Source organism: Quercus robur, chromosome 11 (genome assembly GCF_932294415.1).
Source record: "Quercus robur chromosome 11, dhQueRobu3.1, whole genome shotgun sequence".
NCBI lineage: Eukaryota > Viridiplantae > Streptophyta > Magnoliopsida > Fagales > Fagaceae > Quercus > Quercus robur.
The window spans coordinates 40,899,080-40,914,700 of NC_065544.1; the positions used below are offsets into that span (position 1 = coordinate 40,899,080).

General features: G+C 32.7%; 1 protein-coding gene across 1 annotated transcript; it reads left to right on the forward strand.

Annotated features, from left to right (window-relative positions):
- Positions 1 to 11,985: 11,985 nt before the first annotated feature.
- Positions 11,986 to 12,414, forward strand: LOC126707091 (uncharacterized). Its single transcript, XM_050406696.1, has one exon. It carries the CDS (start codon positions 12,054 to 12,056, stop codon positions 12,225 to 12,227), a length of 174 nt encoding a protein of 57 aa, XP_050262653.1. The 5' UTR covers positions 11,986 to 12,053; the 3' UTR covers positions 12,228 to 12,414.
- Positions 12,415 to 15,621: the final 3,207 nt, after the last annotated feature.

Genomic DNA, 15,621 nt, shown 5'->3' on the forward strand with positions numbered 1-15,621 from the left:
TGCTCTTGCTTTCTTGGAATAATTCACATATCTTTCATTTAAATCTTTGAGGAAATTGTGCTTGTTGTGGCGTGTAGGAGATTGTAGTGTTTATAGTGCTTGGGGAGTGATTGTGATTGCAAGAATAGTGTTTTTAGATGAGAAAATGGATGCTAAGTATGCTTATGTACAACAACTTGCAGAATGTAATGTTGCATATGCACAACCTAATGTCTCTCTCAAATTTTGCAAAATTTATCTATGCCAAAATTTTATGAATTGGAATCACCCCAAAATGAATGAATCTCTTTTCTAATGATCTATGCTTGTATTTATAGAAGGAAATAGATTGGGAGATTGTAGGAGATTGTGCTTGTTGTGGCATGTAGGAGATTGTAGTGTTTGTAGTGCTTGGGGAGTGATTGTGATTGCAAGAATAGTGTTTTTAGATGAGAAAATGGATGCTAAGTATGCTTATGTACATTAACTTGCAAAATGTAATGTTGCATATGCACAACCTAATGTCTCTCTCAAATTTTGCAAAATTTATCTATGCCAGAATTTTATGAATTGGAATCACCCCAAAATGAATGAATCTCTTTTCTAATGATCTATGCTTGTATTTATAGAAGGAAATAGATTGGGAGTTTAAAATTTTCCTATCAACCTACCATCTAGGGGCTTTAAAACTTTTTTTTACCTCCTTAGACATTTAAACTGAAGTTCAAGCTAGAAAAAGGTGCCAACATTTGAACTTCTAGAGTTTTTGGGAACAAAGTTCTTGACGATACTTAATCTTCTATGACAACTGCCAGTCAACACTTTGATTGTTTGATCATTGTCGGGGGCCTTTTTTTTTTTTTTTCGTCACCTATATGATGTTAGGGGAGTCAAGATTGAGACTCGACTTTAGGCTTGGAACATGGTCCAAAGGCTATTGGTGAAGTGTGATAGACCCATTTTGCTCAAGGTCTAAGTTGCATCCAACAAATATTATAATTAGGCCCCAAAATACCTCCTACAAAGATAAGCTAGCACAAAAGATGGCCCACCACAATGAGTGCTTAAATAATAGTCTAGAGGTAAGCAAGAGAAACGTCCAATGGTAGATGTTTGGAAAATCAATAAATGTATTTGCATAGTAAAAATTATGCATTTCCTCCTTAGTTAGTTAATATAAAAGTGGACCCATTATAACAAGTACACAAGAGGAAAAATGGTCCAGTAATGAATATGACAGACCTCCAGCGGTAGATGTCTGACAGGTTAATAAGTGTGTTTACATGGTAAAAATCATATATTTTCCTTATTATTATTAATTCAACACAAGGGAAAACTTCCATAGTATCCAAAATATTATGGTTTTCATAATAATAATAATAAATAAGGATTAAAGGCTTCATAATTACAAGTAAAAGATGAAAAAAATATGATGAAATGAAGAGAGAGAGAGATTCCAGCTTAGTGCAGCACATGTTGAACTAAGATATTTGGAATATCTATATGTGGGGCATGAATGGTGTAGTGTACGCTATTTTTAAGTGAGTGGGTATTTAAGCTGGTGGTGGTGTGATGGAGTTAATGTTATGTTGAGGCTAAGGCTTTAATGGGTAAAGAATTGTTTGTGACTGATTAGGAAACATTTATGGGCTGTAAATATGCAGAAAAAGAAAGGGAATGTTTGAAGCTAAGTGAGTGTGGGCAAAGGAGAATGATTTATGAGCTTGATGAGAGTTGAACCACAAGCAAAGTGACAAGAAAATCAGAAATTTCAGATTGGTTGGTTGGTGTCTTATGGGTTGGTATGCTTAGGCTTTATAGGGGAGTTTAAAGAAGCATTAATTAGCAAAAGTCCAAAACGTAGGATTGATTCATGGGCAGAATAGCTGATATAATTATCTTAGGATTTAGCCTAAAATGGAAGATTTGCTTTTGGGGCTGTTTTGCTTCTTTGGGCAATGTCACACATGGGTAAAAATCAGCATAATCTTGCATTAAATGCTAAGAATTTTGAGATTGTGTTTAGCCAATGGGATTAAGGCAGGTATTAAGGAGGAATCCTAGTGCTGCAACTAAGATTTGGACCCTAAGAAGTAGAATTCAACATCCCAAGACAGGTGTCAAAGTTTAAGTCCACTTCAAAGGGTTCCACTGGAGATCCATTTATGCCATCCAAACCACATGTTCCCAAATTTTCCCCTTTAGGATTCATGGGCTTGGTTCATGAATCAATTACATACATTTTTAGTAATAAAATAAACTATTTGGTTGAGGATTTCATAGCTTGGAGGTTTTGGTTATGGCTTCCTTGAGTTGTGACCAAAACTTGGGGAATAAGGGTATTTATTGCCCATTAGCCTTTAGGTGTCAGCATCTGGTATTGTTCACGTCAGAGTTAGTAGTGGGACAAGTGGCCAGCTCCTAATTTGGTTTGGGAGTTTGGTTGGGGAGTTTGGTTGCTTCTTGAGGTGGCCTCCAGTAGAAAACAAAATTGAATGGAGTTCTCCAGTAGGGTCAGTTTGCACACATAGGTTGTTTTGGATGAGATTTCATGGTGGGAGGGCTGAGTATTTTGGTGGGCCTCTGACTTATTGGTTCTCTCCACTTGGGCCTATGCTTTTGTTTTCTCATTATGAGCCCTACAAAATGAAAAAAAAAAATTCAAAAGAAAAAAAAAAACTACCATATATTGCCATGGATTTTTATTCCACATGGGCTTTAGTTGTTAGTAGAAATAAAGAATTCATGAGCTTTAATAAATATTTATGATAGGTTTTGGGTATTAATTTCCATGGGCTTTAAATAACAACTTGTATAGTTTTTCATAATTTTTGCTATGGATTATTTTTGTAAATGATATTTTATTTGGGCTTTTAAATAATGACCTCCAATATTTTTTGAGAATAATATTTACTATGGGTTTTAAATAGAGACAATATCCATGGGTTTCAAATAAAATATGGTAACAACCACTATAGTGGAATAATGTGATATTCTCATGGTTTTTTTTATCATAATATGCTTGTAAGGTGAATAATTGTCATGAGTTTTGGAAATAAATATTATGAATGTTGTGATGTAAGATAAATAGTGAATATGAGTTTATAATATGATATGAAATAAATAAACGTCATGGGTCTAAGATAAATAATCATAACTTTCCATGGGTTTTTATAAAATGATTGTCATGGGTTTTGAGAATAGATAATTCATAAATTCCATGAGCTTGTAATATTATAGTAATAGGTTTAAGAATCTAAAGTATTGTTCATTATTGGTCTTTTAAGTGAAATAATTATGATATAGTATTTTGCCAAGTATTAATAACTTTGGGCTTTTGATAAAATAGTGCCAAGTAGTTAGCTTGAGTTTTTAATAGTGCCAACGTAAATAGGGTTTTTAATATTGCCAATGAGAATTGGATTTTGATATTGCCAATGAGAATTGGGTTTTGATGTTGCCAATGAAAATTGTGCTTTAAATATTGCCAGCTAGAATTGAGTTTTGATATTGCTAATGAGAATTGGGTTTTGATGTTGCCAATGAGAATTGGACTTTGATATTGCCAATGAAAATTGGGTTTTGATATTGCTAATATGAATTGGGCTTTATATAAATAAATTGCCATAGGTTTAAACCATGAGCTTTGATTATGGATTTGAATTCCATTGATAAAATTGTTTTGCCATAAACTTGAATCATGAGTTTTTCAAATATTGCCAAGCATAAGTATTCTTAGGCTTTAAATAGAATAGGATGTGTGTGTTGGGCTCATAGGGCCGGTTTTGGGCTTAGCTAAATGATGATAATAAAATTGGATAAAATATGAGTTTTTTGGGCTTTTTGTGATAATTTATATTATGACTCAATTTAGATAATGAGATATGAAATATTTGTGATTAACATAATAATAGAGCAAAAATTATTTGGGAAAACCCAATAACTTATTAGTGCTATTTGAAAATAAATAGGCGGTACTTCAATAATATTAGGTGTAAAAAAAATGTACCCTAACAACCATTTGGTTCAATTTTGAATTTTAACTTCTAATTAACTTGGTTAACCGTAACACATGGTTTAAATTCTAATTTGCAAGAACACATATTAACAGTTAAATTTTAATATTATTTGATCTTTTAATTAGATGGTTTAATCATTACATTTAACACTTCGTTTTGATCATTGTTAACTCTAATATATTTTGGGATTGATTTCATGTCCATCCAAATTTTCAAGCGACTTTTTATGATTTTGCCCTTGGTGGATTCCCAATTGCAAAAAAGGATGTCTGTAGTGACTTGTTGTGATTGTGGTTTATATTATTAGAATTGTGATCACATCATTGGTTTAAAAGGTAATTAATTCATAATAAACTTTGGGGTCTAAACGGATTTCTCACTATGAATGAATAAAATGAGGAGGGAATGGGCTATTTAATGGATTTTTGGACGTTCAAATGTTGGTGGTTAGACATACATGTATGCTTGACTAACATTTTCATATTTGCATGGCCAGTCAAAGTTTGCTTTTTCGAAATTTCCTTCACTATGAGCAGTATTAAGGCCTACCCTCGCTTGTGGGAAGAAGGAAAAAAGAAAGCTTCGATTACATAAAAGAAAGGATATGGAGAAAGCTTCAAGGTTGGGAAGAGAAGCTCTTATCTCAAGCAGGAAGAGACATCCTTATTAAAGCGGTCGTCTAAGCCATTCGAACTTACAGCATGAGTTGCTTCAAATTATCCTTGGGACTTTGCAATGATATTGAGAAACTAATCTGTAAGTTTTGGTGGGGCCAACAGGCAGATAGACAAAAAATTTACTGGGTTAAATGGGAGGATATGTGCAATCCAAAACTTGAAGGGAGTATGAGGTTTAAAGACTTGACTCTCTTTAATGATGCTTTTTTGGCTAAGCAAACATGGAGGCTGCTGCACAACAAAAACTCACTGTTTTAACTAGTTTTCAAGTCTAAATTCTTCCAAAATTGCTCGGTGATGGAGGCCAAAGATTCATAGATGGGTTCTTATGCATGGAGAAGCATGCATCCTTAAGGGAAGAGATGTAATAAAACAGAGAGCTAGATGGAGGATAGGCAATGGCAATTCAATCAATATCTGGTCTAAAAATTGGCTCCCCTCTTTGAGTTACCTAAAGATCCATTCCCCACTGATTGATGATGCCCAAGAGATTACAATGAGTTCCTTTATCAACCCTTTTACAAGGCAGTGGGAGGTGGGACTGCTAAACAATTCTTTTAGTCCTACTAAAGTCGAACTAATCAAGAAAATTCTTCTGAGCAATCACTTCATTGAAGATGTTCTCTTTTGGCCTTATGTTCAGTCTGGTGTATACTACGTTAAATCTGGATATCAGTTCCTAAAAGGCCAACAAAGTCAGCCATAAGTTCCCTAAGATGTCTCTGCCTAACCAAAGAATTTTTGGAGGAAAATCTGGGGTTTAAAAACTCCAAGCAAAGTCAAAAATTTCATTTGGAGGGCCTGCAAGAATGCTACTCCCACCAACATGAATCTAGTCTTGAGAACTATGATTAAAAGTGGTGTCTACAGTTTGTGTTCCCAAGAGGAAGAAGATGTCCTACGTGCTATCTGGTCCTGTCTGTGTTTTGCTGGAGTTTGGGGTTGTGATGACCAGTGGGCTTTTTGAGAAGGGGAGAACTTCGTTAGCTTCTCAAATCTAGTTAGCTTCATTGTGGAATCAAATCTTAATTTTGAACTCTTTGCCACGGTCTCTTGGTCCATCTGGAATAGGCGTAACCTGGTTAGAATTTCTTCTCTAGCTCTCCCTCTTGATTAGGTGTTTCACGGGGCACTTTCCTTTCTTCAAGAGTACCAAAACGCATAGCCTTGCCTCACTTCCTCTCCACCAAGACCGCCTACTATCTGGAGACTTCCACCGCCGAATTGCTGCAAAATAAATTTCAATGGTGCCATCTTCAAGGACAAAGACAGAGCTGGGATTGGTGTTGTCATTAGGAATGATCAAGGCCTCATCATGGCTTCCTTGTCACATAATGTCACTCTCCCTTCTTCTGCAGTAGAGATCAAGGTCCTAGCAACAGCCAAAGCTTTGGAGTTCTCTTTGGATAATGGTGTGTTAACAGCTCTTCTAGGGTGACTCAAGTTTAGTTATTAACTCACTGAAAGATCCAGCTCCTTTTTCTGGCTTCCTTTGGTCACTTGATCCGAGATGGGAAAAATCTTTGCTGAGTCCTTTCATAGTATTAATTTTTCTCATGTTCGCCACAAAGGCAACTTTGTAGCTCACAAACTAGCTAGGCATGCTATACATGTCACTGGTTTTTCCATGTGAATGGAGGATGTTCCATGCACCTCACTTTCATGCTGTAATTCAAGTCAATTTGGCTGTTGTTTCTGAATAAATTTTACAACTTCTTTCTAAAAAAAAAAGGTATACAAGATATGTGTAGCATTAGCAAGCTTCAAATTTTTTATGCATGCTCGAGCAACTGCCACTCAAATTCAATATCTAGTCAAACTACGTTGTTTTGGGTTAAGGCAAATTGGTATTTGGTACATCCATCAAAAATGTTCTGGGATGACCAAAATGGGGTTATCAACACTGAGTTACAGTGCTAGTTAGATTTGCCAATGAATTGTAATTAGAAGTTATTTTGGCTCAAAATTAGCCTTATTTTTGAGTTGGCTAGCAAAATTTTAGTTGACTAGTCCATTGTTAATAATCTAAGATCATCAAATATGAGTTTTGATAGTGCTCAAGATTAGTGGTTACATGTTCCGTTAGGATTTTCAGAGACCTACAAGAAGAACACATGAAAATTGGGAGTTAAAACTTGTGCGGTATCAACCAAAACTACTTCGGTGTCTAAGTCAAAACTCACAAAGTTGATTTTTCAAAATATCTAAGGCCTGTTTGGTAGCGATGTTTAAGAATTGTTGTTCAAAATAATGTGAAAACTATGGTTTAAAAAGTGTTGTGAAAACACGTGTTTATAGTACTTATAATGCAAAAAATGTGTTTGGTATGCATATATATATATATATATATATATTTTAAGTGTTAAAATTTTTACTTTTTCTGATAATAACAGTACTTTTAAGTTTTTTAATTTTTTGCCCACGGCCCACCCATTCCCACAACCACACACATTTTGACACTTCCTCTTCATCCTATCATCTTCTTCCCACCTCCTTCTTCATTTTCTTTCCACCCATTCCCAAAGGCCTATTTTGCAAGTCATAAAATTACACCAAGATAATTCAACCAAAACTAGTACCCACATGAGAATGAGAGAGAGCCTCACAGGCTTGGTGTTTTTTTTTTTTTTTTTTTTTTCCTACGATGATCTTGATAGTTTTTAAGTTTTTGTTCCTTTGTGAGAGTCAGAGGACGATGAATTGGAGAGAGAGAGAGAGAGATGATGATGAGAAAGCGTGAAAAAAAGAGATTCAATTAGGATCTGTTTGGATACCGTTTATTGTTGAAAATTGAAAACTTATTACTGAAAACATTATAGCAAAATAATTTTTAAATTATGAATATTACCTGTGGGACCCAGTTTGGATGTTACATTTACTTTATTAAAAAACTTGCAGGTCCTGTGAACAGTGCATGGGACTCAGGTTTGGACGCAAATGCCAGCCGTGTTTGCTATCCAAACTCACACTTAATATTTGTCAAATCAGTGGGTCCCACAGTTTTTAACTTATTTACAAAAATGCCACTGAACAACATTGTTTGCATCTTGAAAACTGATATGAGGAGTTTTCTAAAATCAGTGTTTAAATACCATATTTTGAATAACATAACTCAAACACTCTTAAAAAAAACTATCTACCAAACATTTTTTTTTTTTGAACAACAGTTTTCAGTGTTTGAACACTGAAAACTCTTGTTTAAAATATAATTCCAAACAGGCCCCTAGTGTTTAGGGATGTTTTTACATACCTTGTCATGTACAATGACAAATGTATATATATTATATAGTTGATCCCTCACCTGTCCGTGATTTCTACGATATCCCGTGTCTATGGTAGTGGAGTAAATGTGAGTGAAGATAAGGACTGAACTCTCGAAATGTTGCATCAATTCTTGACGATTTGGGCTTCCCAAACTGGGTTGAGTCATCAAAGTGACTTCTTTTTACATCAAAATAGTACTCCTATATAGCTTGTGGATTCTTACTTAAAACGGGTTGTACGAACGAGTTGGGATGCATAGACGGATTTAGTTAATAGACAAACTGATACCCATGCAAGTTTTGTTCCATCTACCCTGATTCAATGGAAATTAGATTCCTTTCATGTGCTAAGAGAAATTTATAAAGTGGCATATGTTGAGTGTCGACATGATCTTGTTCTTCTTTGGTTTATTGATCATTGAATGGCTTGAACTTGTTGAAAAACATCCCTTGAGCTTTTATGGATTTTCGTTCATTCTCAATTTTAGCTCCATGTAATTGCATTGGTGATATGCTTTGAAGTAAAGGAAAAACACTATTTAGGATAACAAAGTCATTATAGTTTTTTCCTTAAAAAATAAGTCATAATAGTTTTTTTTTTCCTTCTTTTTTTTGTTTGTTTGTTTTTTTTTTTTGTTTTGTTTTGTTTAAAAGTAGAAGAGATATATTAAAATAAAAACAAATATACAATTATCTATCGCAAATGGGCCATTGAAACATCATTGAGATATTATTAGTTTATTAACAGTGGATGTTAATAAACTAATAATAATTCTTTTGATATACTATCCAAATGGGTAAGACTTGGGTATAATATTTAGGTGATGTTTCTTAGGTTCCCTTCTTAATTAAGATTTTGCCATGTTGATTTTTTCTCATGAAATGGAAGTGTATTTTTTAGTTAAGTAGTCACATGGTTGAATCTTAAGAGAAGAATCTAAGGAACAGCATCTAAAGTACTGTATCTAAGTTTTGTCATTGTCGAAATAATGCCTAAAATGACATTTGCTGCTTTCTTCGATCTTCTAACTCCCTTTTTTTCTTTGGTACTTCTATGTATAATAATACAATTATAAACAGTGCTAACAAAGTTAGAAATTCTTTAATAAAACTACGTTAAATAATGTCCTCATATAAGGAAGGAAAGAAAATGCATTGGCAACTACCCCTTGCTCGCATGCTATTTGTTTTGTTGATGGGGGGTGTGCTGAGCGATAAAAATATTAAAAGGAGAGAGAGAGAGAGAGAGAGAGAGGGCAATGATTAATGTGGGTTGGGCCTTTTTTTAATTGGAAAAGGATATTTTATTGGTTAAGTGAATGCATCACGAAGTAAACGGGGTTGTACAAATCAGCCAATAAAACCCAAAAAAAAAAACAAAAAAAATCGTACAAAACTTGAGACTACTTCCATCAAAGTGAGTATATAGCTAATGCCTTTTTCAGTGTGAGATGGAATTTAAACCTTAATTCTCCTTTGCAAGAGCTAAGCAATGTCACTAATTAAGTTATATAAGGTTTTTGACATACAATGTCTTAATCGGTTATACTTTCAGTTCTGTATATTACAAAACATCAATGAAAAGTATATGTACCATTAAAATGTATATATATTATATAGACACAACAATAAAAAAAAATTTACTCTCAAATATTTTTAGGACTATGAATTTTTAACAGATCAATTAAGATGTGGTTTCTAGTTAACTCAACTGGTAAAATCTCTAATGATTGTATAAGAGATCTGGGGTTTAATCCCGCCTAAACCAAAAACTGATTGGTATCTTAGTCAGATGATAGATAGCTCAGAAGCGGACATTATAGGTTAAAACTCTCTTAAAAAAAAGATTAATTAAGGTAAACAATATGTATCTCTTTCTTGCAATATATTCTATCTAAAGTCATTACTTTGTTTTTTTTAGAAGATGCTACTTTGTTGATTGATATATCATTTCTAATACTTTTTTACTAAATTTTTTTTTCTACCTTTGTTTTGTTTCTCTCTCTATATATATATATAATGGTTTTAGGCGTTTGGTATTACCATATTCATCCTCATACATATATTATAAAACCTCTATAAGATATATCATAAGACCATAATCCACACTCCAAAATATCTACTACAGTCCTTTGGTATATATTCTAAGAAAATGAACACGTTTCAATACGCAATTAATTAATAATACTCCTTATTCTCAAAAAAAATTAATAATACTCCTTTCCATAGTCCATACACACTAATTAACTCATTATCTCGTTGATTCTTTATAAAAAAAAAATTATCTTGTTAATTTCCGCAAGGGTTTCAACATATAAATATATTTAGCAATGTCAAACAAGTTTCATTAAAGTGATAAAAAAAAAAGTTTCATTAAAGTTTCTATAAAATGAACTCATTATCTTTCTACGTCTCTAACTTGATAGAACATTTTTTTTTTTTAAGAATTAAAAAAAAAAAAAAAAAAAAAAAAAAACTCCATCTTGTGAATGAAAACTTGTGCTTAAATTTCAAATTGTTCCTCTTTTCTTGATTAAGAAAATGATTATCAAGGGTTCAGAGTTTAGCATCGGAGATGCTTATGTGATTAAAAAACTCCATCCATCAATCCTATTAAAAAAAAAAAAAAAAACTCCATCCATCAATCATATTAATATTAGCAATATTCTTGGATGCTACTTCGTCATTTCGGCTTGTTGTAGCCGTTGAGGCTGGCTCTCGGGCCCATGCTTCCATTATTGGAGTTGTCGTATTCCCATAATTAAGGATAAGTGTTGCTTGCAGATCGATTAATTATCAAGTGGCCATGGTCATCACATGTCTTCATGCGTCTCTTACTACCTACGCTACGCATAGCCTATGGCGTATTGCATTTGTATCTCATGTCATGTCATGTGGGTGTCCAACACTTTTTGATTATTCAATTCATCTTTCAACTCTGTCTAGTCTTCTTATCTCAGACACATCAAATAATTACAAGGATAAATCAATATCGTCACCTGATTAATTAGGAGACTTAAACCAAAAAACTGACAGATGACAAGATTTAGAAATAGTTAGTTGGCCTTTGGGTTATGAATGTACCATACGTAGGTTTAGAATCCTGTACCTATTTCAAGCTCATTTGGATGTAGGGGGAGGGAAGAGGAGTACTATACAGGGTAATAGAGTAACATTGAGGAAAAAAAAGAATCTACTTATTATGATTTTCTTTCCATGAACTTTCTTTACTTAAAAATAGAAAACTATATAAATGGAATTACACTCTTATTTTTTTATAAACATGTATGAGGATCCCATATCCAAAATTGAAATTTTCAGTTCAATAATAGAACATAACTTAACCAAATTCGGAAACTCGATCTCACTTTAGATTTTATATTTTTATTTTTTGGTATGTAGTCTAATTTGATTGAATTGAGAACTACTATATTTTTTTCCTTTTTATTGTGATACGCAGATTCTATATATATATATATATATATATATATATATATATTTTTTTTTTAATATTACACAGATTCTATCTTGAAAGTTGAAACCACAGACTTACCCCCACGGCCCCGGCCACCTGTTTTTATAAAAAGAGACTTACCATTTAAGTAAACTTAGATGCTGGTCAAACTTTAGAAAGTTCATAAAGAAAAGATTTGACGGTCACAGCATTTTTTTTTTAACTAGATTTTTTTATCTTTTATAACATATTTTAATTTGGCCTTTAATATTTCAATCATGTTAATTTGGTAACTAATTTTTCAGTGTCATATTAATTTAGTCTTTATTGTTATATCTTAGATGAAAGTTAATGACATGTCAAACAGTTAAAATAAAGTTTTAATGTACTGTCATATCAACTAAAGCTAATTTTTTATTTTGACTATTAGACTAATATTCATTTAAAAAATAACGATAAAGACTAAATTAACATGATACTGAAAGAGAATCAAATTAATATAATTGACAGTTTAGAAATCAAATTGAGATACGGAATATAGTTTTTTTCTTTTATTTTTTTGGTGGTATTCAAGTATGCTATATAAATAGACGTGGCTAAATTGGTAAAGCACGGAAAACAGACAAAGAAAACCGCAACATCTTTTTTTCTTGCAGTTGTGATGCTTTTCCAGAGGCTAGAGATGTGCATAGAACTCATAAGACTGTCTGTAAGGTTCGTCATCATTGTAGCCGAAGCAGTTGGCGTGGTCATCCAGCAGAACGGTCCTCCTCAGCTAACATTTACATACCCTGGTTATGGAACTGCTACTCCTTTTGTAGGCTTTATGCCATAGTTTTTATCGTCCACTGTATATTTTCTTTCTGAGACAACAGTTTTTGTATATAGTGAGAAGTTGGCAGCTTTAACTACTACTTCTTCTTCTTCTTCTTCTTCTTCTTCTTCTTTGGCAAGATGGAATGTAGTTACATGCTGAATTGATGTTTCAAAGAAATACCCATCTTTGAAAATTTAGTTTTTGATGATTTTTCTTGTGAGCTATATGATTTACACATTTTGTTCACGGTGGTCGACTAATCTGTTGAAGATTCGTAGTCCAATAGTAAAAAATTGGGGCTAAGCTAGCCTTGGTTGTATTGTTATTGTTGCATATATGTAGATTATCACTTTTATTATAAATTTATAATTGCACTGTGGTGCACATAAGCTCCATGCTTCAATGTAGTTCTGAATGCGATTTGACATGCATTATCCTTTTATTTTCGCAAATCTGGTTTTATAACTTTTTTCCAATTCAAATAAGAAAGTTAGGATGGATGAGTAACTTGGTGAAGAATTTTGCTTTATTGTAGGGTCTATAGCTTTTCCTTATGTAAAAAGCAGTACTGTCCTAAGGTCACTCATCTGCACCTAAAAAAGAGCTCCAGAATTTTTAAGGTTGGATATGGTTTTTAGGTGGAACTGTTATTAGATACTGTTGGCTGAATTTGTCTTTGGACTTCGGAGCTACCCTTGCAATTTGTACATACAGTACTGTGTAGCTAGAGATATTTGTTAGATTTTTTTGGGGATATCAGAGGTATATATGAAGAGTTTTTATTTTAGTGGGACAACCCAACTCAGGTTAACATGGGTTTGCCGATATTATGTCTTTTCCTTTATGTGTGTGTGTGTGTGGAGAAATAATGGCTATTTAAGGCTCTGTTTGGATAGAACTTATTTTGCTGAAACTGAAAACTGAAAACACTGTAGTAAAATAATTTTTAAATGTATAAATAGTGCTGTGGGACCCATTTTTAATGAAAAAGTTGATAAAAAATGAAATTTGTGGATCCGTGAACAGTGCACGGATGCACTGTTCACACAAGACTGGTTAAAAGTTGAGACTACTGTTTATATACAGTACATAAACAGTAACCACGTTGGGGTAAAACGCGTGCTCCAAAAAAAAAAAAAAAAAAAGGGCAAAACGCAGCAACTAAAACGCAACAAACAAAACGCTGTATCCAAACTCCCTCTTAATCAACTGCAACGCTTGTTGACTTCACAACCAATTTAGTTGCTTTCAAAGCTGGCAAATTACCTACCTTTGAATTCATTTGTTTTTTCACCTTCCTTTAGCATTAAGATTATCCAAAGCGATCAATTTTGGTTCCCTGTAAAGCTACCTAGTTTTACCTACCTTTGTGCTAATTAAGAAGATCCAAATTGGGTGTCAAAATGAATAATTTTCCAAACTTTCTGGCTAGTACTATATGATGAAATCAGACTAAATTTTAGTATATTCTCTAAGTTGGGGCAATTTTGAATTTTTTTTTTTTGAGAAAATGGGTAATTTTGATTTTAGTAGCTAGAATTTAAAATTTTTTTATTAATTCCCTTATTGCTATGAATATTATTTTTCCGTCCATTCCTACGAGTAATGTTACCGTCACAAATTATTTTACAATATTTTTACAAATGGTTGATGTGGTCAATTTCTTATTGGTTTTCTTTTTATCTAGGCCCACTATCAATATCACTTTTTTCATTTACTAATAATTATTCCCACATCAATAATTTGTAAAATTCTTTGTAAAAAGGTTTGTGTTTTTAGCATTACTCTCATTTCTACGCATGACATGTCCATTAAATGCCAATTAAACACAAATTACGCCATTTAATTAATGTCCCAAAATTTGAGCACTATGAAATTATTTTGAAATTATTTATTTAAAGTTTATTCCTCGCTTTTCTCATTTCCTTTTTTTTCTTCCCAATTTCTTAACCTATATCTCTCTCCCCTAAAATCCTAACCAACGTTTGTTCACAGCCACGGACACAATCCAAGTATCCAACCACCTCCTACAGCCACAACTGAAATTTACTTTAACCATCATATCCTTTGCCTTAAAAACCTATACCTTCACCTTCCAAACCCTCCTCTTCCTCACCAAATCACATATCTTGTTGGAAGTGTAGTTTGGAACATTGTCCAAATTGATTAACAAAGTTACAAAGCAATATCAATAATATATCAATAAAACAAGATATGCTCAAATTAACTTATAAGCAAAATAGACAAGTACAACAATGTATAAAATTAAGGATTAAATAAAACTTATCGCTGAGGCACAGAACTAAATCCGTTGTCCTTAAGAAGCGATTTTGCCCCTATTGGAATGAATCCGTTGGTGTAAATGACTTAGGCGGTCGCTCTTCAGGATACAACGGCAACTTTGTTAATGTGCACTCACAAACAGAGTTTCGAACTCGTCACAAATGCCCAAGAGAAGATTTTCAGCAAAAACAAAGTAGCTAGAGTATCAAAAGTAATATATATATATATATATATTTTAACTAATATCATATATGCAGAATTTTGATAGTCTTAGAGCTCTTAAAAAAAAGGAAAAAAGGAAGTAGCTAAAGATGATTAGAGTGAAAAAGGGAAAGGCAAAAACAAAGGAATTTTCTTTTCCATTGATGTCACAAGCCGCTATGTATTTTCTACAAAACATGAGAAGGTGCGGCTGACTATTTTATAAGGAAATATGAGAAGATTGATGGTTTTGTTTACTGCCAAAAATTCCCACGACAGCCAAGGAAAATTCTAGAGCATGGGCTTGGGCTTTACAACAAAATATCATAGGCTTAAATTTTAAAACATACCCAACATATCTATCTCCCTCTACCTCTCACCATTATTATCACTACCTTCAAATTTATTGACTTAATTTATTAGAATGTCTTTGTTTGTGTTTAGTTGGTACTTAACAACTACATTATTTACTAAAAGTCTTAAACTATCTTATAAGTTTTTTTTTTTTTTTTTTTTTGTTTTTTTTTTTTTGTTGAGAAAACTAGCTTATAAGTTATAAGCTTTGTTTATGCAAGGGTGTAGTACACACACTCGTAATATTTATACCTAATTAGTAATAGATGTTACACATTCATAGTATTACATAAATGCATAATGAATTTGAAATGAGTATTTTACATTTTCTAGGTTTAGATACATGAATTTGCCTTCTAAAAAAAAGAAACTTGAATTTACATATAAAAATATTTTACACATAATTAATGAATAATTGGAAGTATACTTGGCGTGAAATGGAGTGTAGTTAAAATATTTATATATATATATATATATATATATAAGTGTAGTTAAAAGATAGAAACACTTTTTTTTTTTTTTTTGAGAAACAAACACACACACAAGGAAGAGGAAAAAGGGTTTTAACACAAAG